The sequence below is a fragment of the Agrilus planipennis genome, unplaced genomic scaffold, assembly GCF_000699045.2.
Source record: "Agrilus planipennis isolate EAB-ADULT unplaced genomic scaffold, Apla_2.0 scaffold70, whole genome shotgun sequence".
Lineage (NCBI taxonomy): Eukaryota > Metazoa > Arthropoda > Insecta > Coleoptera > Buprestidae > Agrilus > Agrilus planipennis.
The window spans coordinates 1,187,326-1,215,208 of record NW_020442458.1 but is presented as its reverse complement, the minus strand read 5'-3'; the positions used below and the strand labels follow the sequence as shown (position 1 = coordinate 1,215,208).

The 27,883-nt window shown below is 35.0% G+C and overlaps 2 protein-coding genes across 2 annotated transcripts in view; one reads left to right on the top strand and one right to left on the bottom strand.

Moving 5' to 3' along the window:
• The window catches only part of LOC108740606 (alpha-1,3/1,6-mannosyltransferase ALG2-like), a 10,633-nt gene extending 2,154 nt beyond the window's left edge, over positions 1-8,479 (top strand). Inside the window, exons 2-3 of the mRNA XM_025980612.1 lie at positions 7,125-7,228; positions 7,282-8,479. Of these exons, the coding sequence (XP_025836397.1) occupies positions 7,125-7,228; positions 7,282-8,352 (1,175 nt within the window). The 3' untranslated portion in view covers positions 8,353-8,479. The remainder of the gene's footprint in view (positions 1-7,124; positions 7,229-7,281) is intronic.
• The window catches only part of LOC108740605, a 38,017-nt gene extending 24,529 nt beyond the window's left edge, over positions 1-13,488 (bottom strand). The window contains exons 1-2 of the mRNA XM_018474976.2: positions 13,278-13,488; positions 10,356-10,463 (exon numbers count right to left, since the gene is read on the bottom strand). Of these exons, the coding sequence (XP_018330478.1) occupies positions 10,356-10,463; positions 13,278-13,335 (166 nt within the window). The 5' untranslated portion in view covers positions 13,336-13,488. The remainder of the gene's footprint in view (positions 1-10,355; positions 10,464-13,277) is intronic.
• Positions 13,489-27,883: the final 14,395 nt, after the last annotated feature.

Here is a 27,883-nt window from a genome sequence, read left to right as displayed (position 1 = left end):
ACATATAGTTTCTTTTCCCCCCCCCCCCCTTCCAGAAGTCAAATTTTTTAAAGTACTGAAATGGATGTTTGGTTTTATGTTAGTAAACATAAATATCAAGTTTCATATAAATCTGATTAGTAACAAAAATGCCAAAATTTATAACAAAGGTAAATATAAGTATAAAAATACTATCCATTTTTCGGATATTCCCGTGTATTTTCCAAAAATTTTCTTTCACACAAACCTTGTCATGTCAATTACAAATTATCATAAAGTTGTCAATCCTAAGACCGGTTGGACATTCACTTCCGCTGTTTCCTACTCTGACCTAATCTTCACATTTCCCTAAAACTAGAACAACCCACATCCTTAACTATTTGCGAACAGTAATCTAATCTTGATCTACCGCTTCTCCTCCTAACTCCCGTTTCTGCATTTAATATGTCTCTTACTAGACCTTTATGCCTGAGAAGGTGTCCTACTAACCTATCCTGTCTTTTTATTTCTCAATTACAAATTCACCAACAAAATAAATCAGTCAAATCGGTTGAGCCGTGCTCAAGTGATGCTTCGTTATGCACTTGACAATTCCCTAGAATTGATAGCTAAGAACAGTTTAGATTTGGCTTTTACGTTTTTCTGGACAATGTTTTTCTTTTCATAAGAACCTCTCTCGAACTTTAAAGAATATCTTAAAAAAAAAATTATCGAAATTGGTCCAGCCGTGCTCGAGTTTTGTACTTATTAACAAATTTAGCGATCCATTTTGATATATATAGATTGCAAAAGATTATTAAGTATTTTATAAATTAAAATATAGTTTCAACATGCATAACATGGTTTTATAGTACCTTTTGTAGGTATGATTATGCAAACTTAAGTTATTTGACCTTGTGTACATATTTTCGGATCACATTTGATAACTACAGGCGCGTTTATTTTGACATTGACCAACGATGTCCGAAAAAAAATCCACGCTCCGGTCTGCGGCGACTTCGTTACACGGAGCGTGGATTGTCAATCTCCATGCCGAGGAACGGGTTGAGCTTAGGCACACGCCGCGCATGGATTGCTGCTTCTCGGGCCGTGTAACAAGGGCTATGAGAGAGTTGATAGAAGTACTACGCGAATAAGAACAGTAAAAATTGTAGCTGCAGGGATATAAATAACCGATTATTATATCAATAACTATATACTGCAGGGGTAGTCAATAAGCCGATCGGTCGATCATGAGGCCACATTTGGTCGAAAGTCTATCGCTTGCAATGTCTGGGGTGGAATTTCTTGTAGCATGGACTTTGAAGCGATTGTAGAAGACAAAACATTCTAGCATAAACAAATATTTTATTTATCTACATATACTTTGCTGGAATGCATCTTATACTGAAACACTAGAAACATAGTATGCATTTCACACCCTTAGACTACACATATGACAACAAGTCGATCGTGAAACTTTTAAGATAAAAAGTATATCTTATATACACCCCTGGCATATATATTATACCTTTCTTGTTACGTAGCCTACTTATATAAAAGACCTATAGTAATAAATAGACGTTCTGAAATATTCGTTACAGTTTACTTAAGGATCCACGTGCATATAACCAAAATCGGCCTGTTCAGAGATTTTTAAGGATTCAGTTTGAATTTCAAAGCATATTTCATAAAAATATAGCTCATAATATAACAGTTTTACTCACCATGAAGACGTTCTTGACTTTTCTTAGAAGTCGTAGTCTATTTCGTCAACCCCGAAGTAACGTTCTTCAGGAGTTCTGGTCTTTTTCGAAACACAATAACCTACGAACGAAATTACAGATAATAGCCCTGTTTAGAGATATGTAAAATTAATTATTTTTGGGAATAGATTAGTTGATCATAATTACGGTCTTAGATCGATATGTCCTATCGATATGTGAGAAACAAAAACACGAATACTTCATAAAAAATGTATCTAATAACAGATATGTACGCCAAATATTCAACATCTTTACGAACTAAATAATGTGATACGTCTTTAGTATCAAAGTGAAATTATGGAAGTCGAAAAATAATTTTCATTATTTGAAACGATCAGATTGGGTAAATTAATTAATACACTGTCAAGGATGGCTTGTCTGCTCCATGTCAGATGATACTAATCCGAAGGATAAATCGGGAAGAAGTCAACTAAAGAATTTTGACGATGGTTAGGTACTTTATGCAGCTATGAAAGAGAATGAAAGCTTGGAAACGTAAATGTTAGCTAAACATGCCGACTAATCCAGGATCGTCCTTTGCCTTAAAAAACTTGAAGAAAGGTGCCCAAATTGGTTGGATAGGCGTTGCAGAAATCCTTCAGCTTGCAAATAGTTCTTATGATGATTAGTAGGTATACTTCGTTTACTTTCTCTAGCGATTTGCCCTTCCAATGCCTCGGATGCGCACTGGCAAAATCGGAGGTAGGAACAAAAAAGTTCATTATACTCTCGACTCTTGTACATTAAACATACTTTTTCGTACAGTACTTGCCAAAAGTATTAATCAATCATGAATAGTAGTACGCGTCAAAAACAAGCTTTAAAACCTTTAATAGTACGGATTATACGCTCTTCGCCGGTTGAGAGTTTGGCCGAGAGTTGTCTCCTTCCTTTTCTGGACTAGTGCTGTTCTTTTCTACTTTGCGTCGGTTAAGCTAAAGGTCACATAGCTAGAGAAACTAAACGAAATATAATAAGTCGAAACTAACCGAGCGGATCGCGATTTCGATCTTCTTGGGTCTCGTCAGCACGTCGTAGACCATGCCATTTGTAGTAATGCATAAAACAATGTTTAAAGGTAGAGTTGCTTTGTGTTCTGTTGCGACCACTACATGAACTTTTTGTTCTGTTTGGTTAGGTGCCTATCATGATACTAACACCGTTTAACAAGGTATGCTCAACCGCATACAGTTTTTTCTCTGTCTCACCAACTGCGACGTCAGTATGTGACAAACTGCTTATACAGTAAAAGCTCTTTATTCGCGGGTGTGCGTTCCATAAATATGCCGCGAATACAGAAACCGTGGATATGGAATGGTAATTAGTATGGAATCATAGGGGATACGTTCCAAAATAAAACCAATATGTATCTAAATAAAATCAATGTGTTGATAAATTCGCAATTAAAATTAATCGTTGTAATTAGCTTTAGGCAAGAGTTTAAAAAATTTAGTGATTTCGTCTTGTTTTGAATTTTGAAATTAGTCCACTCGGTTACATCTTTTATAAAATTCGCTTCGGCACGAGCCAACAGTACTCACTGATGCGTTGAAAAATAACACCGAATCCTTTTCTACTCGGTTAGATTTTTTATAAAAGCTGCTTCGGTACGTACCAACTGTACATACTCAAAAGATGCCGTTAGACTCAGTAGTACACGCGCCATAGGGTAAAAAAATGCTTATCGGTTCTAGATATCAAAAGTTTAATATTTGGAACAGAGGTTTGAAATTTTGTAGTAAGATAGATAAAGCTTTGTTCTAAAGCCTGTCGAAGGCTATTTTTTAATTTCTGTTATAAATACGTATCCTACAAAAAGCGTCAACTTTAAGCACTTATTGTAAAAGCTTTTAATGACCATATTATTGAAAATCATAAACGTACCGAGTTAATTTGAACCTTTATCTGTTACCATACAAAAAATTAGATATTTATCTCGCAGCGTTAAATCACGTTTAGAATAGAAACCCATGTTTTCAGAAAAATTCACACTAGGCACGAGCGGTCTATTGCGGTCAATCCTCTTAATAAATAGCACCAAATCCTTTTCTGTTTACCAATTGCAACCGGGAATAATGAAATTTTTAACCGCAAATACAGAAACAAGGTTACAATTTTTTCACCCGCGAATAATGAAAACACGAATAAGGAAACCGTGAATAAGGAACTTTTACAGTATTGTACATAATGCTAGGGATGTCTAATTAGTTGTTTGTTATCTCGTTTTGAATTTGTTATGATATTTTATAAAATCTCAATTCTGCGCGATTTTTTTTTAAGGGATAGTTTTACGAATTAATAAACAACGGTTTGTTTCAACATGTTCTGCGAATGGTAATTGAGTAAAGTGTTTTATTTTGACTTTGGTTTGGTGTTCTTTGATTCGTTGGGTAAGAGTTCTTTCGGTTTCATCTGTATAAATTCTTCTACAAAAGCATCGAGTCTTGCAAACTCCTTGTTTTTTCAGGACCTATTTAATTGTTTCGGCAGTTTTAGTATTTTTGGAATATTGCTTTTGTTTTCGTCTAAATGGTTTTATAAATCTTTAAATAAGGATGTAGATATACATGTGTGTTCTCGTCGATGTGTGATTAATAAATACAATTAACTATATATAAACAATGGAACGACCACGTTGAAAAGTTGATATAACTACTCTGTGACCTGGCCTTTCGCGTAGTAATATGTGCGGTATCAGATGTGCGGTATCAGTTGGTGAATTTTTAGCTTGCATCTTTTGTTTATCGGGTTTTGTTGATATGATGATTTATTGTTGACTTATCAACTAAACCATTATGGCGATGAATTCACTCCTTGAATCCAATTGTTCAACTTCTCCAAATCTTGGACTATTGTTTGCGTATGTGAATTGACTTCTGCCTACAATCGTCGGGATTACTCTTTGACATTCCTTTATTTACATTCAATTAATAAAATCAATTTGTGATTGACACAATGGGATGCCTAAAAACACATCCGAAAATTAAAGATTGAATTCAACTGACGCAAATCCTCGTTCAGTGACTTGAAGAAAGACACTTATTAGATTCAAGGGGTGCATCCCACCCACATACTGGTTTATGGATAGGAAGCTCAAAGTTAGTCAGGAAACTGTAAGCCTTCATATGAACAAAACAGGGTAAAAAGGGAATCAATCCAGAACTTCACCTTCACACATTGTTGTACGGAAAGTCAGGTCACAACTTTGTTTTATCAACTTTTGAACGTATCATTGTTTACATTCAATTAATTTTTCAATTACACACCATTGAGGACATTGTTTTCCGATCGATTAAATACATTTAATGTAGGATATGGCTTGAAACCAGTGAGTTATTTGATTTTGAAATCGCCCATTTGTTCCACCCATAATGCGGTTTTAACACAAAATTGAACACTGTCACCCAGAGCCGAGAACGTAAGTCAGGTCTGCCCTACTGAAGAATACTGCGAAGCTCACGAAAATGTTGCAGAAAATACAGAAATACAAAACCTTGACAGATCGAACATAATAATATGAGTAACTTACACATTCGTAAGTAGATAGGCTTGAATAGGTGTGACAAGAAAATAAATAATGCTTCAGATCATTACAGCTTACAGCCGAAGTAGTGGCAGTAAAAAAAACCGAATTGGTTATCATCTGCATCATTTATCCGCTTGCAGGATTTTACGCAAATTCGCCTATTTATTGATTACTCCTGCGACTAGAAATTCACGTTGCATTTATATGTAAATAGAAATACATTTAAAATCGACAAATTTAGAAAAAATAGCAAAAGTTTAGCATTTTTGCAGTGTCCTTAAACAAACGAACCAATTAAAATTGCAAGATTCCATGATAAGTAATTATTGAAAATTAATGAATTAGTTAATATGTTATGCTGTTACATAACTTGCGAATTGAGCTTCTCTTAGGTCTAGCAGGTTTATATACTTGCATGCGAGCNGAAAACTAACTATAAAACAAAAGCAATAGGTTAATTTTTTCTTTTTGATAAGTCATGTTTTTACATTATTTTCTAGTACGCTACTGTCCTATCTGTATTAATACTATAATTTACGCCTACTGAAAGCCTATTTGTGTATCGGTTCCAAGTGACTTACCCAAATAGGTCATAAATGGGCAAGTACCTGCGCGACCGCTCGTCAGCTTCCTTCGTCAGACCTGTAGATATGTCGGATTACAGGGGGCGCCGGAATAGACAGGGTCGGATTACCGGGGTCCACTGTATTCAGATATTACTAGACAAAAAGTATTAAGTACATATGTATAAAGAAATAACGAATTACTTTAAGAGCATTTATAAGTTCATATATATATATTTGATTGCCTTGAAAAGCCTAGTTAATTTATTATAAAATGAAAAACTAGGTTAAAACATGAATTTGTGTGATGTCACGTTTCAGTATGATTTGTTATGGATGACATTTTGTAACACTGAGTAAAACAGTACGTTCCTTGGAGCATGCCATTAACGCTATGAGAATGTCACTAATAGCTGAGTGACATTTAAGTTAACAAGAAAAGATATTAATTGAAGTATATTGAATACAGACATGCATATACAATAATGCTTTATATTTTCTTCAGTAGAATTTTAATTGTCATAGAATACACTAAAATAGTNGGATTACGTATGCTCCAACAAGGTCCATTTAAATGTATGTATATTTACTTGCTGAAACGTATCCCGGCGTAGCTAACCTCAACGTGATAGGCACGTTACCATAATCGAATAAAATAATTCGAAGCGGTCTGTATTCTGTCGATACTGCCAGACGCGGATCACGATTTCGATCTTTTTGGATCTCATCAGCGCGTCGCAGACAGAACACTGACCAACTTTTACCTGCTGTGTTAACAGTGCGTTTTAGAAAATACCACAAATGGCGCGGTAAACGCCATCTGTAGTACGTGCTACATTTTAGAATTACGTATGCTCCAACAAGGTCCATTTAAATATATGAATATCGACTTGCTGAAACGAATCCCGGCGTAGCTAACCTCAACGTGATAGGCACGTTACCATAATCGAATAAAATAATTCGAAGTGGTCTGTATTCTGTCGAAACTGCTACACACGCATCGCGATTTTGATCCTGTTAGAATTCATCAGCACGTCGCAGACAATTTCGACAGAGCATAGACCAATTTTTACCTGCTGTCTTAACAGCGCGTTTTATAAAACACTACAAATGGCGCAGTAAACGCCATCTGTAGTACAATTATTTTATTCGAATATGGTAACGTGCCTATCACGTAGTGGCGAGCTACGCCGGGATTCATTTCAGAAAGTAGATATCTATTTATTTAAATGGAACTTGTTAAGCATATGTAATCCTAAAATGTAGCATTGTACTACAGATGGCNACACAAATTGGGGATCAAGTCCGAAGATCGGTACATGATTGACATGGCCTTAGCCCTAAAAAACTTTGGGCACAGGGTGACTTTTTTTACTACTAAACTGGACAATCTTGAATGCTTCGAGGAAATAGATGTAAGTGTTCGTAATGATTCCACTAGAGATTTTTGAGTGATACCCCGTTTTAGCCTATCAGGGGATGTCTCCCGGTACTTCACTCCGGCTGGTGGATACCGGATAGCATCCTGGGAATGTTTAGAAGAACGATGGTTTTTCTAAAATCACTCTGGTTGGTTATGAGAATGATCTTTGTTCCTCCTGCTCCGAAACCGAAAGTCATCATTCTAGACGTTCATCCACTAGGGCTTACATTTCTTAAAGTATTAAGCAAGTACAGGACTATCTTCATCCAACATTTTCCGATGATTCAAGCGCTGGACATTTCCGAATACAGGCATCTGAATCCGCGTTACGAAGTAGCGAATGCATTGAATCATGCGACGGAAATAATTGTCCAAACGAGCTGTTTAGCTCAAGTTTTTCGGCATTTATATCCAAACTGTAAAAAGCAACTAAGGATTTTATGCCCCTGCGTCGACGTGGGACTGTGGAATGAGCCTTCAGCCAACCTTTCTCGCATTATTCCCGACTTGCCAAGAAATGCAATCATGTTTGTCGTATTTGGAGACTACCGAAAGAGATCGAACTTTAAATTGGCTCTCGATTCCTTAGAATATTTACTCAGAATGTTAGAAGACCCTATCAAAGAAGATATTCATATGATAATAGCAGGGCATTGCAGTGAAAAATCTAACGAGCAACTTCAGTACTATCAAGAATTGGTTGAGGTCACCTCGGAAAAATCTTACGGAGCTCAGGTCACGTTTCTGCGTCAACTACCCACTTTGCATAAGAAAACCCTGATAGAAAACTGCGTGGCAGTTGTACATCCTGTGAAAAACGATCTCTATCCCGGACCTCTACTAGCAGCTATGAGTTTAGGCAAACCCGTAATCGCAGTCAATAGTGGCTTTCCTAGTGAAATTGTGACCCACAGAATTTCTGGAATTTTGGTCGATCCGTTGCCAGAGAAATTTGCCGCGGCAATGTACAAGCTCGCAACCAAACCGATAGTTCAACATTTCATTGGTCAAATGGCGAAGGACACGTTCAGGTCGCACTTCACTTTCCAAAACTTTTCAAGAAAGTTACACTCAGTGGTAACGAATTCACGAAAACTATCTATTGATAATATGTAAGAAAAATCGCAAATATAATTGTATTTTGCTCATACTTTATTCGCTTTTACGAGCGAAATTTGTACAATAACGTACTAATGAAACGTTTAGGAGGTTTAAACAATAAATCTTTTAGTCACTTGGCAAATTTAACTTTTTATATTTAAATCTTAATATATTATTAAAATCTTTTGAATTGATCTTTATTTATTTGTTCATCAGTGACGCGAAACTTAAAACTAGAAAAATATAGGTACCTATACGACAAATTCTGAAACTTTAAAGGAAGTAGCAGAAACTCATTATTCATTTAATCAATAAAACTCAAACCAAAGTTATATTATAAACAACTAAAATTGGTTTCACCCTAAAACATAACTGCCAAACGTTAGTGAAAATGATGCGCGGTGAATCGGTCGGGCGACTCTTCGTCCGCCAAATGATCAAGCCTCGCGGGTCGGTTCGACTACAAGCCCGAACGTTCCGACCGTTGCACCACGCAAACGATGTGCGGTGAATCGGTCGGGGGACCTTTCGTTCATCGAATAACCAAACCTGGCGGGTCGGTTCGACTACGAACTTGAACGTTCCAACCGTTGCACCGCGCACTGTCGAACCGTTGCACCGCGCGAACCGCCACGACTGACTTGTCGGTTCGACTTCGAAATCAAATTTCTATTATATCTGACCACAAATAATATATGTCCCATTCAAACATATAGTTTCTTTTCACCCCCCCCCCCTTCCAGAAGTCAAATTTTTTAAAGTACTGAAATGGATGTTTGGTTTTATGTTAGTAAACATAAATATCAAGTTTCATATAAATCTGATTAGTAACAAAAATGCCAAAATTTATAACAAAGGTAAATATAAGTATAAAAATACTATCCATTTTTCGGATATTCCCGTGTATTTTCCAAAAATTTTCTTTCACACAAACCTTGTCATGTCAATTACAAATTATCATAAAGTTGTCAATCCTAAGACCGGTTGGACATTCACTTCCGCTGTTTCCTACTCTGACCTAATCTTCACATTTCCCTAAAACTAGAACAACCCACATCCTTAACTATTTGCGAACAGTAATCTAAATAATCGAATAAAATAATTCGAAGTGGTCTGTATTCTGTCGAAACTGCTACACACGCATCGCGATTTTGATCCTGTTGGATCTCATCAGCGCGTCGCAGACAGAACACTGACCAACTTTTACCTGCTGTCTTAACAGAGCGTTTTAGAAAACACCACAAATGGTGCGGTAAACGCCATCTGTAGTACGATGCTACATTTTAGGATTACGTATGCTCCAACAAGGTCCAATTGTGTGGATATCTACTTGCTGAAAACGAATCCCGGCGTAGCCAACCTCAACGTGATNCCTGCTCATGGATTGCTGCTTCTCGGGCCGTGTAACAAGGGCTATGAGAGAGTTGATAGAAGTACTACGCGAATAAGAACAGTAAAAATTGTAGCTGCAGGGATATAAATAACCGATTATTATATCAATAACTATATACTGCAGGGGTAGTCAATAAGCCGATCGGTCGATCATGAGGCCACTTTTGGTCGAAAGTCTATCGCTTGCAATGTCTGGGGTGGAATTTATTGTAGCATAGACTTTGAAGCGATTGTAGAAGACAAAACATTCTAGCATAAACAAATATTTTATTTATCTACATATACTTTGCTGGAATGCATCTTATACTGAAACACTAGAAACATAGTATGCATTTCACACCCTTAGACTACACATATGACAACAAGTCGATCGTGAAACTTTTAAGATAAAAAGTATATCTTATATACACCCCTGGCATATATATTATACCTTTCTTGTTACGTAGCCTACTTATATAAAAGACCTATAGTAATAAATAGACGTTCTGAAATATTCGTTACAGTTTACTTAAGGATCCACGTGCATATAACCAAAATCGGCCTGTTCAGAGATTTTTAAGGATTCAGTTTGAATTTCAAAGCATATTTCATAAAAATATAGCTCATAATATAACAGTTTTACTCACCATGAAGACGTTCTTGACTTTTCTTAGAAGTCGTAGTGATTTCTTCTATTTCGTCAACCCCGAAGTAACGTTCTTCAGGAGTTCTGGTCTTTTTCGAAACACAATAACCTACGAACGAAATTACAGATAATAGCCCTGTTTAGAGATATGTAAAATTAATTATTTTTGGGAATAGATTAGTTGATCATAATTACGGTCTTAGATCGATATGTCCTATCGATATGTGAGAAACAAAAACACGAATACTTCATAAAAAATGTATCTAATAACAGATATGTACGCCAAATATTCAACATCTTTACGAACTAAATAATGTGATACGTCTTTAGTATCAAAGTGAAATTATGGAAGTCGAAAAATAATTTTCATTATTTGAAACGATCAGATTGGGTAAATTAATTAATACACTGTCAAGGATGGCTTGTCTGCTCCATGTCAGATGATACTAATCCGAAGGATAAATCGGGAAGAAGTCAACTAAAGAATTTTGACGATGGTTAGGTACTTTATGCAGCTATGAAAGAGAATGAAAGCTTGGAAACGTAAATGTTAGCTAAACATGCCGACTAATCCAGGATCGTCCTTTGCCTTAAAAAACTTGAAGAAAGGTGCCCAAATTGGTTGGATAGGCGTTGCAGAAATCCTTCAGCTTGCAAATAGTTCTTATGATGATTAGTAGGTATACTTCGTTTACTTTCTCTAGCGATTTGCCCTTCCAATGCCTCGGATGCGCACTGGCAAAATCGGAGGTAGGAAGAAAAAAGCTCATTATACTCTCGACTCTTGTACATTAAACATACTTTTTCGTACAGTACTTGCCAAAAGTATTATTCAATCATGAATAGTAGTGCGTGTCGAAAATAAGCTTTAAAACCTTTAATAGTACGGATTATACGCTCTTCGCCGGTTGAGAGTTTGGCCGAGAGTTGTCTCCTTCCTTTTCTGGACTAGTGCTGTTCTTTTCTACTTTGCGTCGGTTAAGCTAAAGGTCACATAGCTAGAGAAACTAAACGAAATATAATAAGTCGAAACTAACCGAGCGGATCGCGATTTCGATCTTCTTGGGTCTCGTCAGCACGTCGTAGACCATGCCATTTGTAGTAATGCATAAAACAATGTTTAAAGGTAGAGTTGCTTTGTGTTCTGTTGCGACCACTACATGAACTTTTTGTTCTGTTTGGTTAGGTGCCTATCATGATACTAACACCGTTTAACAAGGTATGCTCAACCGCATACAGTTTTTTCTCTGTCTCACCAACTGCGACGTCAGTATGTGACAAACTGCTTATACAGTAAAAGCTCTTTATTCGCGGGTGTGCGTTCCATAAATATGCCGCGAATACAGAAACCGTGGATATGGAATGGTAATTAGTATGGAATCATAGGGGATACGTTCCAAAATAAAACCAATATGTATCTAAATAAAATCAATGTGTTGATAAATTCGCAATTAAAATTAATCGTTGTAATTAGCTTTAGGCAAGAGTTTAAAAAATTTAGTGATTTCGTCTTGTTTTGAATTTTGAAATTAGTCCACTCGGTTACATCTTTTATAAAATTCGCTTCGGCACGAGCCAACAGTACTCACTGATGCGTTGAAAAATAACACCGAATCCTTTTCTACTCGGTTAGATTTTTTATAAAAGCTGCTTCGGTACGTACCAACTGTACATACTCAAAAGATGCCGTTAGACTCAGTAGTACACGCGCCATAGGGTAAAAAAATGCTTATCGGTTCTAGATATCAAAAGTTTAATATTTGGAACAGAGGTTTGAAATTTTGTAGTAAGATAGATAAAGCTTTGTTCTAAAGCCTGTCGAAGGCTATTTTTTAATTTTTTAATTTTTATTGAAAATACGGGTCCTACAAGAAGCATCAATTTTAAGCACCTGTAAAAGCTTTTAATGGCCATATAATTGAAAACCAGAAACGCACCGAGTTAGTGTGAATTTTTGTCTGTTACCATACGAAAATTTAGATATTTATCTTGCAGCGTTAAATAATAATGTTTAGAATAGAAACCCATGTTTTCGAAAAAATTCTCACTAGGCACAAGCGGTCTGTTGCGGTCAATCTCCTTAATAAATGGCACCGAATCCTTTTCTATTGACCGATTTCAACCGCGAATAAAGAAATTTTTAACCTCGAATACAGGAATTGGGTTTCAATTTTTTCACTCGCGAATAATGAAAACGCGAATAAGGAAACCGTGAATAAGGAACTTTTACTGTACTGTTATTTACAACTAGCTGTGTTTACTCATTACTTTCTTGTCATGCAGCTTTGTTCTTCGGCTTTTAGTGTTTACATTTTTTCGAATAACAATAAAAAAAAATACGACCTCAGCGTCTGCTTTCTTTCGTATCCTAGAGACAGACACATATGTGAGGAATAGGTGTAGAAATGTTGTCAAAAACCCAAATTTAATTTAAAATGTACAGGTAACAGTAACTTAACAGAGATAAGGTTGAGTCAGATAACAGTTCCAACTTCTTCCCTTTTATTGAAAAAGTTTTGACCAGTGACTGTCAAACTCAGACATTATCAATAAAGTATTTATTTACTAAAGAAAATTGTTTAAAACATCTTTAAGTTTTACATAACTGGACCATTGCAAGTCATTTCCGAGAAATGAAAATTAAGTTTCCGAAAAGCTGTCACCATGGAAAAACAAATTCCTTTACACCTTCAGGAATTATCATGTAGTCCATAAAGGAAGGATTGTGTGGCAAAAATTTGAAGCAACTAAGAGAATGTCCGTTTTCGGAGCTTCAGTCAAAAATTTATAATGAAGGGTAGTCGGATAAAAAATGTTTAAATATTACTTAATATGTCATAAAAGTTAATTTATCATTACTACTTATTATTATGATCTATAACGTTTAGGTGAAAAAACTATGAAAATATAATGTGTTTCTTACCCTCGTAATATTTCGATGGATCTCGTATTTCTTCAATAGTAAAATATTCTGCACTCATGATTATTATTTGTTAGTTTACTAAGCAATAAAATTTAAGCACTCGGTTTAATATTTTCGAACAAATTTCTGAAAAAAGTTTGAAAATCCATAAATTGCCCTTTCAAAAAACTATTCCACAAATTGACAGATATTTTTTGTCATTTTACACAAATAATTTGACGTTGCTATCTGGATTCTTTGATGTTAAAATATTGCTAATCTCGTAGAACAACATGTAAACAACTTTTACTGCCATTTTCTTTGGTCGATACATTTGAATTAATTGTTTTTTACTAAAATATGCACAAGCATTCATTTCTGTCTATTTAATAGTTTCGAATGGAGGTTAAGGCTTTGTTTTAGCGGCCAGGCTTTTTTTTAAATATATGTTAATGCTTATTTTGGGATGATAAATAAGAAAATATAAATAAATTTTCTTTGAGATCAACAATTACGTCATAAAATTCAGTTTATTAGAAATCATATTTTCGAATTTTATGAATCTTCCATGAAAAGATTTAAGAGAGTTTATGGAACTTTAATTTTTAAATACAAAAATTGACGAGAAAATGAAAATGGTTTAATAAAAATCTTTGAACTCCCTTATTGCCTTTATTAGGAACGCCTGAGATGGGACGAGGAGGGGAAAGAAAAAGTTCACTTGTAAGAAAACGGGAAAGGAGAAAGGAAAGAACTTTTGTTGTTGTTGCATGGCGCTTAATCTTTGGGAAATCCTATTCCAACATTTTTTCGTAACCCTCCCAGTTTCTAATTACAGTGGACCCCCGGTAATCTGAAAAACGTTTTGCAGGGCAGTGTCGAATTATAGAGTAATGCCTAAGACCCCCTATAGTCTGGGTTTTTTTTTTACAAAAGAGTACCTTTTATTATCCGACAAATTACAGATCCAATGATAAGATTCTGTAGATATGTTATATCTGAACAGCGAATCATATGTATGTATGTTGAATTTANTGTAAAAACATTTCTGGGTAAGAATTAATGCTGTATTGCCTACAATCGCTTCGTAAATAAGTCATTATTTCTCATAAAAAATAAAGGATAAAAATGGTTATTGTGGGTTATCCCTAAGAGATAGACATATACCATTTTTTGTAGACCCTTTTAAGATGTACAATATTGTAGTACATGTAAGCGCAAAAAATGTGTTTATTTACGACATCACATTAGAAACCTCTAAAATTATCAGTGTTTCCCAATTATATTATGCATGTATTATACATATAAACCTTCCTCTTGAATCACTCTATCTTTAAAAAAAAACCGAATGAAAATATGTTGCGTAGTTTTAAAGATTTAAGCATACATAGAGACAGACAGCGGGAAAGCGACTTTGTTTTATACTACGTAGTGATGAATCATGAAAACATCAAACTTTCTGTAAGTATCTGTGTCCAGTGATGCAAAAAGTAGTTTACCCAAATGGTACGCAGTAAACGGAGGGAAGAGAAAGGAAGGCTCGTGAAGCTAATTTGCCACAGAAAAATATTGCCAACCCACGTGGCCTTTAACTCACGCAAATACAAATCTAATCTTCAACTGTCATTCTAAATGGCAGACCCGCGACATCTCTAATTGATGGTTTAATATTTACTGCTAATGAATGCCAGCTTGTAGGAGGCCCTGGACTGTTCCAACCACTTACTTGCGTATATACATGTTGTACAACAACATGTACTAACACGTACACAACGCACTCTGGTTAGGTATTTATCTCTTATTGGTGGCAACCATTCCACTTGAAACGTTTGTCAACAATACATATATATATTTGATTGCCTTGAAAAGCCTAGTTAATTTATTATAAAATGAAAAACTAGGTTAAAACATGAATTTGTGTGATGTCACGTTTCAGTATGATTTGTTATGGATGACATTTTGTAACACTGAGTAAAACAGTACGTTCCTTGGAGCATGCCATTAACGCTATGAGAATGTCACTAATAGCTGAGTGACATTTAAGTTAACAAGAAAAGATATTAATTGAAGTATATTGAATACAGACATGCATATACAATAATGCTTTATATTTTCTTCAGTAGAATTTTAATTGTCATAGAATACACTAAAATAGTAGAATTCATATCGAAATTTATGTGATTAATAAAATTATTAATAATATAGTCTCTAAAGTGTTAAAATATTCCAACCAAAATTTAATTCCTTCGTCAATCTCTAAATTTTGAATGCCTTCTTTATATTATTTTTAGACTTCGCATCCAATTAGACTCGAGGCCTGATTTAAGGGGGCAAAAATTAAAGGTGTTGAACGGTTGCATAAGAAAACTCTTATAAAGAATATTTAACTTAATTTAAGAAAATAGTAGTGGCCAATCACCGTTAGAAAGTTGCTGAAGACCTAAACATACCGATTGACTCCTGCAATTCGATTTTTACAATAATAAGACGAGTCGCCGCGAAACTTGTACCAAAATTGCTCAATTTCAACCAAAAAAAGCATCCCAACAACTTTGCTGAGGAGGACTCTGTCCGCGACAACCCAAAATTGCTCCAAAGAGTCATAATTGGTGACGAATCATGGGTTTATGGTTATGATGTGAAAACCAAAGCTCAATCATCCCAATGGAGGCTGTCACACGAGCCAATACCGAAAAAAGCGCGCCAAGTTAGGTCGAATGTGAAGGTTTTGCTTACAGTTTTTTTCGACTGCAGGGGCGTAGTGCATCATTAGTTCTTGTTACATGGTAAAAAGGTTAATAAGGAATATTACCTGCAAGTTATGGGCAATTTGTGCGAAGCAATTCGCCAAAAACTCCTGGATTTGTGCAGAACAAAAATTAGCTTTTGCACCATGATAAAGGCCCTGCTCACACATCGTTACTTGTGCGCGAATTTTTGACCAAAAACAACACCCTAATAATGCCGCAGTCACCGTATTCCCCAGATCTGGCTCTCTATGACTTTTTTTGTTCCCGAAACTGATGATGTCCATGAAAGAATGACGACACGCTGCGATTGAGGAGACAAAGACGGCATCGAAGGAGGAGTTGAACAAGGTTACAAAAAATGATTTTTTGAAGTGCTTCCAGAATTGAAAAAAACGTTAACACAAGTGTATAATATCTGGTGGGGATTGCTTTAAATAAGACAAAACAGATACTCATGAATGAATAAATAAATTTTGAAAAAACACAAAATTCGTGATACTTTTTTACCATACCTCGTATGTATTTAAATTGATCCGATTTATAATTTTTTGCAAATTAACCTTTAAGGGTTGAGGATAAAAGTTTGTACGAAGTTGCGTCATTTTGGATGGTAGATGTATTAAAATTGAGAAATATTAGTTAATTAATATTTATATTAATATTTGTTATTTGATTTTGGTTAAATATGGGAAAACCATAATCTAACGTGTTTTGAAAAACAACATTAGGGGGTAGTGGAAATGGATATTTTCAATGACAAGGAATCATTGGTGGGGAGTTGGGTTAACTATTGTGACGTAATATTGTTAGGGGAGTATCTGAAAGTGTGACTTAGCGTGACGAAGAGGAGGAGGAGGGTTCCAAAAAAGTGAAATTCTGAGTGACATATTTTGTGGACGGCCACTAAAACGCATGGATCTTATTATTTATTTTTCGTTTAAGCGTTTGTTATATAGTCAATTTTATTAATAACTAGTGACCCGCCCCAGCTTCGCACGGGTGCAATGCTGATACTGAGTATATTTTTGTTTTGTTTAGATTATTATCGAAAAGATGAAATCTTCAAAAGATACCCCCTGAACATACTAAATATACTACAAAATGTCTTTATATACAACATTCACAGTTTTTTTGTCATTAGGCAATACAAACCGGCCTCCCGGCCGGTACCACCGCAACCGCTATGTCCCTGCATTTTAAGTCTGTAATATCTTCGAAAATATTCATTTAAATTACATGCTGTAAAGGGCCATATTGATCTATATTAAATGCACAATGTATTTAAGGTACTTAATCGCATAAGAATTAATGCTGTATTGTCTATAATCGCTTCGTAAATAAGTCATTATTTCTCATAAAAAATAAAGGATAAAAATGGTTATTGTGGGTTATCCCTAAGAGATAGACATATACCATTTTTTGTAGACCCTTTTAAGATGTACAATATTGTAGTACATGTAAGCGCAAAAAATGTGTTTATTTACGACATCACATTAGAAACCTCTAAAATTATCAGTGTTTCCCAATTATATTATGCATGTATTATACATATAAACCTTCCTCTTGAATCACTCTATCTTTAAAAAAAAACCGAATGAAAATATGTTGCGTAGTTTTAAAGATTTAAGCATACATAGAGACAGACAGCGGGAAAGCGACTTTGTTTTATACTACGTAGTGATGAATCATGAAAACATCAAACTTTCTGTAAGTATCTGTGTCCAGTGATGCAAAAAGTAGTTTACCCAAATGGTACGCAGTAAACGGAGGGAAGAGAAAGGAAGGCTCGTGAAGCTAATTTGCCACAGAAAAATATTGCCAACCCACGTGGCCTTTAACTCACGCAAATACAAATCTAATCTTCAACTGTCATTCTAAATGGCAGACCCGCGACATCTCTAATTGATGGTTTAATATTTACTGCTAATGAATGCCAGCTTGTAGGAGGCCCTGGACTGTTCCAACCACTTACTTGCGTATATACATGTTGTACAACAACATGTACTAACACGTACACAACGCACTCTGGTTAGGTATTTATCTCTTATTGGTGGCAACCATTCCACTTGAAACGTTTGTCAACAATACACTTAGCTTATTACGAATGACACCGTTACTTATGATGAGCATGGCAAACGGGTTTTGAAAGGCAAAATTGAAAAACAAAGGAAACCATTTTCTTTATTAACTGAGGTGTCCAGAAATAAAAAAAAGGGATGTGTCTACTTATGTACATGCGATAAAAGTTTTACTTCATTTACATGCTTATTTATTTAGCCAGTATATAGGTTAGGTAAGTAACTCGTCCGAAAAACGCAAGCGCCCTCTTTTGGTGAGCAATTTGAATATTGGGATTGCTCATTCTTGTCTTAACATACAAAACCATGGTAAAAGTCGACGTTTTGCAACGACAATCACACAACAATGAAAACGTTGTATCATCCACTGAGGTTACTATTAAAATAAGCTTCCAAAAAATTGATATATCAACTTGACTAAAAATCATAGCAACGGCAAAAAATTATTAGAAAAGTTTCATGTTAGTCGATTTATTAGCTTCATACATGTTCCTTTTGTTTTTGAAATATAATTACTGCAAAAAATGGTTACTGTAACGATATGCATCCTTGTCTAACTCTCTTCTTAAAATTTATTTCTCTGCTATGTGGATCAAATTCTATTAACTATGCTGCTCTTTAAATAAACTTTATTTCACTCTTTTATCCTTAAATCCCATCCCTACATCCTTAAGTATGCCCCCATTTAACATTGCCAAATCTTGTTCTAGATCTCCGACTCCTATGCATTTACTCCTTCTTTTTTCAATTCTTTTCTCAGCTAACATCGGAAAGGCTAATATGACCTCCCAAATTTCCTTGCTTTTTCTAAACGCGAATTAGTTATCCCCTGAAATTATTCTTTGTACGATTCCAATCAAGATTTTTGACCAATGAGAAGTTAAACAAATTGTTCTAAAATTCTCGCACCTCTCTTTTTTGGCATGATCACAAACTTATTCTGTTTGTAATCATCCGGAATTATTCCCATCTCCTCAATGTGACTAAGTAGTTCAAACAAACATTCTCTAAACTTTTGAAACATAATAATAATACACTTAGTTGTATTTCTTTTTTCAATTAGTTGTTTTCGTTTAATATTACTTCTCTTATTGCCTTAATTCTCTTATTATATGTGTATTGTATCAAGAATGACACTAAATTTCGTGACCTCTCTCACATAAAGATATATCCCATAGTCATCAGAGAAATATTCACTAAAATTCTTACTAGGTTTAAGCTCAAGTGCTCCGTACACAGTATAGAGGCTATTTACCACGTTTTCATTTATTAAATCGTTTCGATTCATGGTCACATTGAATATTAAAAAGGCTACTGTATTACGAAATATCGTGCCATATTCTAATTTTCTCCTGATTACGATTCAGCTGGCTTGAATGAATTCCCAGTCGGATTGATTTGCTCTATTTTATTAAAATTTTGCAGAGGTAAAAGCTTCTTCTTTGAATTTCTCCATGTAGAAGTTGACAATTACATGAGTTAGTGGGCTTCCCACGGCAACCCCGTCTAGCAGTCCAGTTGTTCTCAGAAGCGCCTATTCCACTGGAAGTAGCTGGTTGTTAGACAGTGTTGGAATTCCTTTGTGATGTCCGAAGTGAAGATACGGCTGTTGATGTGTATTAGGGTATCTATACTGCTAGATTGCTAAAGAAAGAGACCACATTGTAGCTAACCAATAGATCTTAAGTAAAATTCTTGAGTTTCTCGAATAGAAAGAACTGATGGTGCTCACAATCGGTCGTTCTATTTATGAATTTTTGGGAAGTCGTATGCTGTTAAGGTGGTAAGGCTTCACTTCCACATGTACTTTGGAAGAAATTGTGGATATTTTAATCAGTTGTTTGATTATTTCATGTGGGGTCTCGAATTCGTTTCTTACGCATCTTCATTTTGTAAACTACGGAGTTCATAAGGATATTTGCATTATCATTGCTGGAACAAAGTGTTCCTTACAGATCTTCATGTTTAAACAGTCGAACCTTTCTCAGAATTCGCACAGATTCCGTTCTGATTTCCTCGGTAGTTTCTTTCTGGAAGGTTTAGCTGGCAGCTTCCACGTTGGATATGATTTGCTCTACAGGGACAGAGGCTACTGTGTAGTTTCAACCTTTTGCCAGTACCATAATGTCACGAGGTAAATTGATACTTTAGATTTTTCATTGATTATTTATTTTAATTATCTAATTATAATGTGTTTTTATTATTTTGTCGTGACTATAAAATTCAAAATGATACAAATTACAAATGGATTTAGAGTTAGTTGTCAAGTAATTTAGATAGATAAGACAAATGGAAATTGAACAAAAACGTTTATAAAAAGGATCTTCCTCTTAATGCAGAAAAACACACCTTAAAATTTAACAAAAACATTTGCGTTGACAGGAGCGTTACAATCATCTCGACCAGGAGGTAGTGCTACCAACAATTAGGGTTTCCCGAGTCGACTGTCATCGATCCCCGTTCACGCACTAAATTTATTTATGAATCAGTGATTACTTGTACATAGTTCAGCATGAGTCATTCACAGGTTCTAGAAGTTTCTTTGATTTAACTGATTAAGTGAAAACTGATGAAAATTCCTATACTAACTAGATTAGAAACCTTCTTTGTCGTTTCCGACGACTTTGTGAACTTCTATAATTTTCATAATAACCAGAATTATCTATCGAACTTGCGTTAATTTCTACTTGTACATGAATAATTCTTAGAAAAACTTCTTTTCGTTTACTGTTTCGTTGCAGCAGAATGCCAATGCGTTTATTTTAAAAGTAAATGAACTCGATATCTGTTTTATGAATTATGAAGGAATTGCAACACTATAACTATGAAATATTTATTTAAATTGAAATATATTTTAGTCTAAGATAGTTTTTGAGTTTCCTTAAAACTCCACTGCGTAACACTAGTCTGTTGTTTAGTGACTTTGATGACCGTACGTGTCATGTGTTGAGCTTGGGCTACAGTAGGCTGGGATGGCTAACGTTTTTCTTCATTACTCGGTTCCAGTATAATATTTTCTTTCTCAAATTTTTCATATGCCAAAAGTAGATCCTCAGCGAAGGACCACAGTAGTTGGGAAACGTCGAACAAACGACTCCATTGGAGTTCTCACAGAAGAAGTACAACAACTTTTCAAAACACAGTAGAAAGGTCCTAGTTAAAAATTGAATTCAATATCCAACAATGTAACAATTGCAAGTACTAAAATTGTAATATGATCGTGTTCAATGATAATAAGTGTTTATTGTACGTATATATTTTCCCAACATTAATGTGAAGCTATAAGTACCACCGGTTTATTGCTAATTGATTTATGATTTATTGATTAAACGCCAAAAGCCCTGAATTAATAAAACATAATTAAGTGTGGCGAATGGAATAAATTTCAGTACCAATTGAAGAAGACTTATATAAAGCTGTATTTCAACTAGAGATGAACATAAATGCATGAAACAAAGAGAAATCACTCATACTATCGAGAACTCCATTTCAGAACACATTGCGAATGAATATAACTATTAATAAATAGCATTATGGTATATAGTTATGTGACATTCTATTTTTTAATAATCCAAAAAGGATCACCTCATTATTTACAACGATATTCCCATTATTCTCTTCGGCAGATAATGGCGAACATTTATCTATAATTTCCTCGAGATGGAAGCATTTTAGGATACTTACCCTCGTAGGAGGTACTCAATGCAAAAATGTAGGCCCACTTGCTAATATTAACATGTATACGCACAATATTGCAAATACAAGAAGGTATTACTAGATCAAAATAGTATGAGCGGTGGCATAACTGTGTCCCACTTGTCGAAGGTAATCTTGAATTGATAAGCGTTACTCTGTTTCCAGGGTCTGTGAGTTACTTAATGTTCAGAAGATCGGGTACACATTAATTAGCATAAGCTATAGTTTTAGTGTTATTTCGACCAATTGAAAGTAAATTAAATCATATTAATATTTTTGTTAAGTATATCATCATAAGGTCGTCAGTCCTAAGATTGGTTAGACACCCACCTACACTCTTTCCTATTCTGAGCCAATCTTCGTAATTCCCTTAAACTAGAACAACCCACATCCATAATTATTTGCCAATAGTAATCTAATTAGGTCTACCTCCATCCCTTCTAACTACTGTTTCTTTCACTAAAATGTCTCTGCATATACCTTCATGCCTGAAAAGGTGTCCTACCAACCAATCTCCCCTATTTCTTATTGACTTCCATAGAGTTTTCTGTTCTTCTATTCTTTCTATCCTTCTCTATCCACGGTATCCCCATTATATTGCATATCAGTATTTTTGTTTTACTTTTATTTATTTTCATACAATACTGTTTTGTCAATACCACTTCCATTTTATTTAAAGTTATCTCTAACTCCTCCTTGCTAGATGCTAATACTGCTATATCATCTGCAAATCTAAGCATACTAATCTTTTGCCCTTTCACATCTATCCCTACAGTTGTACTGTCTTTAATGATGATGATCGCGTCTTCGATGTATAGATTAAAAAGTAGCGGTGACAGTGTGCATCCCTGTCTGACTTCCTTCCTAATATTTTTACTTCTCTACGTTTTAGCCCTATTTCTATAACTGCTTGTTGCTTTTTATACAAACTTAGTGTCACTCTTCTTTTTCTGTAACATTTTAACATTAGCAAAAGGTTTTTCTAAATCTACAAATCCTATGTAGGCACTCTTTCCTTTTTCTATTGTTTTATATATTGTTAGCTGTAAAGTCCGCGTTCCTCTCTTTCATATCTAAATCCAAATTGATCTTCCACTAATGGTTTTCCGCCCTTTTTTCAATCTTCCTTTGTACAATTATAGTTAAAGTATATACCACAACAATATAAATATGTCTATTATTTGCACACATTTATAATTTTACTAATTATAAAAGTATATTCAGCAGGGAATTCGCAGCAGGTAGTTACTTCGTAAACAGGGTTAGTTTGTAAGTAACCGGTTTAAATTCGAGGATTCAAACTGGAGTAACTGAGTGAGAAGTTTTATGACGGTAATCCTTGATTACAACTCATGTTCTCATTCCGCTCGTCTGACAATTGAACTACGTGAACCATCCAAATGAAAATGTTTTCCCCATATATCGTACTCTCCTGATTTTTCTTAATGTATATAGGTAGAGATACAGTGGAGCGTCGATTATCCGAACAACCGCTTATCCGAACTAGTACGTCAGCCCGACCCGCGCGTGCCTACCCTCTTACGTTACAGCATTAAATAAAGTTTTGTGCAGGGAAAAATCCTCAAAGTGGATGTGTAAATGAGAAACAGGAAGATATGTCTGAAATGATATATATGCTAAAAAATCTGGATTGCCACGAATGTGAAGAAGAAGACGTTCAACAATGGATGGATGTGGCTGAAGATCCCGGATACAAAATCATACAGGACAGCGAAATTTTAGACCTCATGACTAATAAGGCTAACGCCACCACCAACACCTCATCAACTACAAGTTCAGATAATGAAGATGGAAACATTTTTGGTGCTTATGAAGCGTTTACTTGCTTATTGCCTTGCGTTGGTCCGAAACACAAGCTGAAAGCGGCTATCAAATATCTGTCCTTAAAAAAGTACGAAACCTAGCCGCTCGTAAGCGGGTAGGCTTGCTTCGACAGACGAAGATTGAAGATTTTTTTAAACGTTAGTACATACACGTTTTACTTCAAGATTGTCTGCACTTTTTTTGTTTAATTCTATTTGACATTAAAGGTATAAATGTAAATATGGTTTTCGTTTACTTGTATTCAAATAGGTAAATAAGTATGCCTGAATCAGCTCGATTATCCCAAAATACCAGTTTTCTGAACACCCAAGTCTTCCAATTTTTTTTTGCTGTTTTTCTTTATAGCGGTTGTGTCATACTTTATGATGAGAAATTAAAATCATCTGTAAAATCGATATAATTTAGCAAGATGATGACTGAGAAAGCCTTCGTAGTCTTAAATGAAGAGTTAATACGAGCATGTTCATGAAACTCGCAAACCCTTTCATTACTCATTGTAATAGCATCTTACATTGATATATTTGAGGTTATATTAACGTTGCAGTAACACAACATTTTGTTTTCTGTAGGTAAGTTATGTGACAAGATAATTAGTTTGTGAATGAAAGGCTTCGGCAAATGAAACTATTATCTTTGATGCATTCGAATGCCTTGAGGAGTTACGACTGTTCGGAATGCAACGAATATATCGATAGGCAATTATTTCACTTCGATTATGATTTATTCCATAACCGGTCAAACATTAAGGCTGCAGTGTGACCAACGAATTTGTACTCGCGGCAACGAAAGCACCTAGGTATGTACGAATCAAATCAAGGATGTAGCCACAGCTACCGAGGAGGATTTACAGAGGAATGAAAATTAAACCATTAGTAAATTCAAACGTGCAAAAATTAGGTTATGAAACTTAATAATATCAATGGGATTCAGTCATCAACGGCCATAACATTCAACTAACCAAGACACGCGCAATGGTCTGCACTTAAGTATTTAGGACAACACTCACCAGTGTGTGTGATACTTTCGTGGAATGTTTATGAGCAAGGGATCACACAAATTTCGCCTTTACGAAAATCTAACCCAATCAAACTTAACCAACGCCATCTGTAATGGGGGCACACATTGTTTAATATAATATCTCAATCACCTATTATTGTACACTATCAGTTACTCTGGTAAATGATCGATAAGCTCTAGTACCTACATCTGTACATGCAAAATGCCAATTATTACACCACTGAGCTGAGATGTAAGCGTTAACTCAATGTAAAGCTTAATTTAAGTAATATATCTATTATAATAAGGTCGTTAGTGCTAGGACTGGTTGGACCCGCACCACCCCCCTTTCCTGCCCTGAGTTTCACATTTCCCTAAAACTAGAACATCCCAAATCCTTAATTATTTGCGAACAGTAATCTAATCTCGGTCTACATCTACTCCTGTTAGCTCCCGTTTCTGTCTCTAATATGTCTCTAACTAGACCTTCGTGCCTGAGAAGGTGTTCTACCAATCTATCTCGCCTATTTCTTATTTACTTCCATAGAGTCCTCTGTTCTCCTTCTGTTTCTAGTGCCTCCTCATTTCTAACCTTATTTATCCACGGTATCCTCATCATTCGCCTGTAAGGATGAGTTTACATACCCTGAAGGACCGATCTGAACATCGCCGCGATTTTCATTCGTCGTACCTATTATTTATTAATTTTTAAATACTAAATTGTTAATTAAATTATTCTAAATTAATTATATACTCTTATTCGATTAATTAAAATTCTAAATGAATATACTTATAAAAACCCTTTTACTTGACAATACGCATCTACTAAGTACAGAATTAAAAATCGATTGATTTAACTGTATGTATGTCACAACGTATACGTAGTCATGTAAAGATATTTGTATTGATTAATTAATAACTGAAATGGTAGTTAATGTTTAAAACTGACCATATACACGTACATTCGTACATAAAGGTACGTTGCCGTTACTCATGAGAAATATTTTTTAACCTTCGACCGGTTTCTGAAATGCAAAAGAAAATTATGGCGTTCATTTCATTAAGTCGTTGCGCCGTTTCTCTGACGTTTTTGTCATTGCTGAAAAGACGTTTGAAAGATTTATTACTCTAATTGATCAATTATTTAACAATTAATAGTGGAGACATAGAGAGGACGTAGTGGAACTGAGTTGATCTGAAAAAAAATTGAATAGGTGCAAGATTTATTATGGTATTTTGCTGATTAACATACTGACCGTGTGAAAATACGTTAACTGTATTTGAAAATTTAATAATTGTAAACGTGAAACAAAACTAAAAATGAAATGGAAGGAATGCCTCAGTAGTCGTAAACAATTATATTACTTATAAAGTTAATTATGTCCGTGGTTATGAAATTCGTAAAATGTGCTCCTTAACAAGTCAACATTTCTGTTTCTACAACAAAAAACAAACGTGATTAATCACTTATTTCCGAGTTTAAAAGAAGGCCTCAAAATTAAATTGCACCTGTGAGGCTTCGTAAGCGGTAATCATCCGTCATTTAACGTTGCTCCTTATACGGGGTCTGTTAAAAAAGTATCGCGAATTTTGTGTTTCTTCAAAAAATTACTTGGGGCCATATCTGGAGAATACGGTGACTGCGGCATTATTAGTGTGTTGTTTTTGGGTAAAAATTCTTAGTAACTATGTATGAGTAGGGGCGTTAAAGTGGTTGAAAAGACAATTTCTGTTCTTCCATAAATGCGGGTGTTTCTCGCGGATCGCTTCGGGCGAATTACACATAACTGGCGCGTGTTTTTCTATCTCCACTAGTTCCTTAGCAATATTAATGCGATGCTGTTCGTAGGCCAAATTGAGCAATTTTGGTACGAATTTTGCGGCGATCCTTCTCAGGAGCGAATCTATATGTTTAGGTCCTCAGCAACTTCTCTAATGTTGATTCGACGATTGACCAATACTATTTTCTTCACTTCAGCAATGTTTTCGTCTGTTGCTGACGTGCTAGGGCATCTGGCACGCTCTTCGTCATTTAATTTTGTTTTGATAGAGATTCTTTGATCCATTTTTTGGAATAGGCAAACATAGAAGACGAGCCAACGCATGTGCAAACAAAGCAGCTGTCAGAAATTAACAGAACATTCAACATTGCCGAATTTGTCGGTATAACTAAGAGGCATGAATGTGAAAATAACGCCACAAAAAATTCGAAAATTGAATATACGTAACCCGTGGAAATTCAAAATTCGCGATACGTTTTGAATAAACCTCGTACATATGTTTTGTTAAAAAATTTATTATGCTTGCCCCATGCTGAGAGAAATTACAAATCCAAACAAACACAAACGCCTATTCAACTTTTATTCATGTTTTACAACTGATTTTAACCATTCCAGATTCTTACGCTCCAGTTGAAGGGATATTTTCCTTGTGCGGCAATGTATTATACGTATATGGACGAATAGCCCAAACAGACTTGATATCGATACCGTCAAAGCATAACTTCAAATAAAATTTAATTTCAAATTATCGTGTAAAGATTTTTATGTATCTACTGTATAAAATGAAGATATGTTAAAAACTGTTTCCTCTAATAAAAAATATAAATTTAAAACTAAAAGATATTATGTAAAATAATACCTTTTTTATTATCTCCCGTAAAAGAATCTAAAATCCCTATTTTTAATTTAATAGAATGAGGTGCAATCACACCTGTCTCAATGAAAGCTTATATAAAATTAAAGTGGTTCAGTTACCGCTTTGTGGTAATTCAATAAAAACCATTAATCATGTTTTCTTCCAATGCATGTGGTACGAGAATATACGTAAAGAGTTACATAAAGGTTGTTCAAGTTCGTTTCACTTTGACATAGTGGTTAATATCAAATATTAATGTGAAAATTAATTTTCAATTTTTTATCCACTACTTCCCTCATTAACAAGAGGTGGTTTATAGTGTGTCATCATCATAAGGCCGTCAGTCCTTAGACTGTTTGGACACACCTTCACTCTTTCTTATTCTGACCTAATCTTAGTATTTCCCTAAAACTACAACAACCCACATCCTTAACTATTTGTGAACAGTAATCTAATCTAGATCTAACTCTACTCGTCGTAACACCCCTTTCTGCCCCTTTCGCACGCATACATTTGCCGCGCTCCCAACATACAATCTTTTTCGAATTTCTAAATTAATCGTTTGCGAGCATAGAAGTGACTTCTTTTTATTGAACTCTGCGCTTGCATTATCATTGCTGGAACA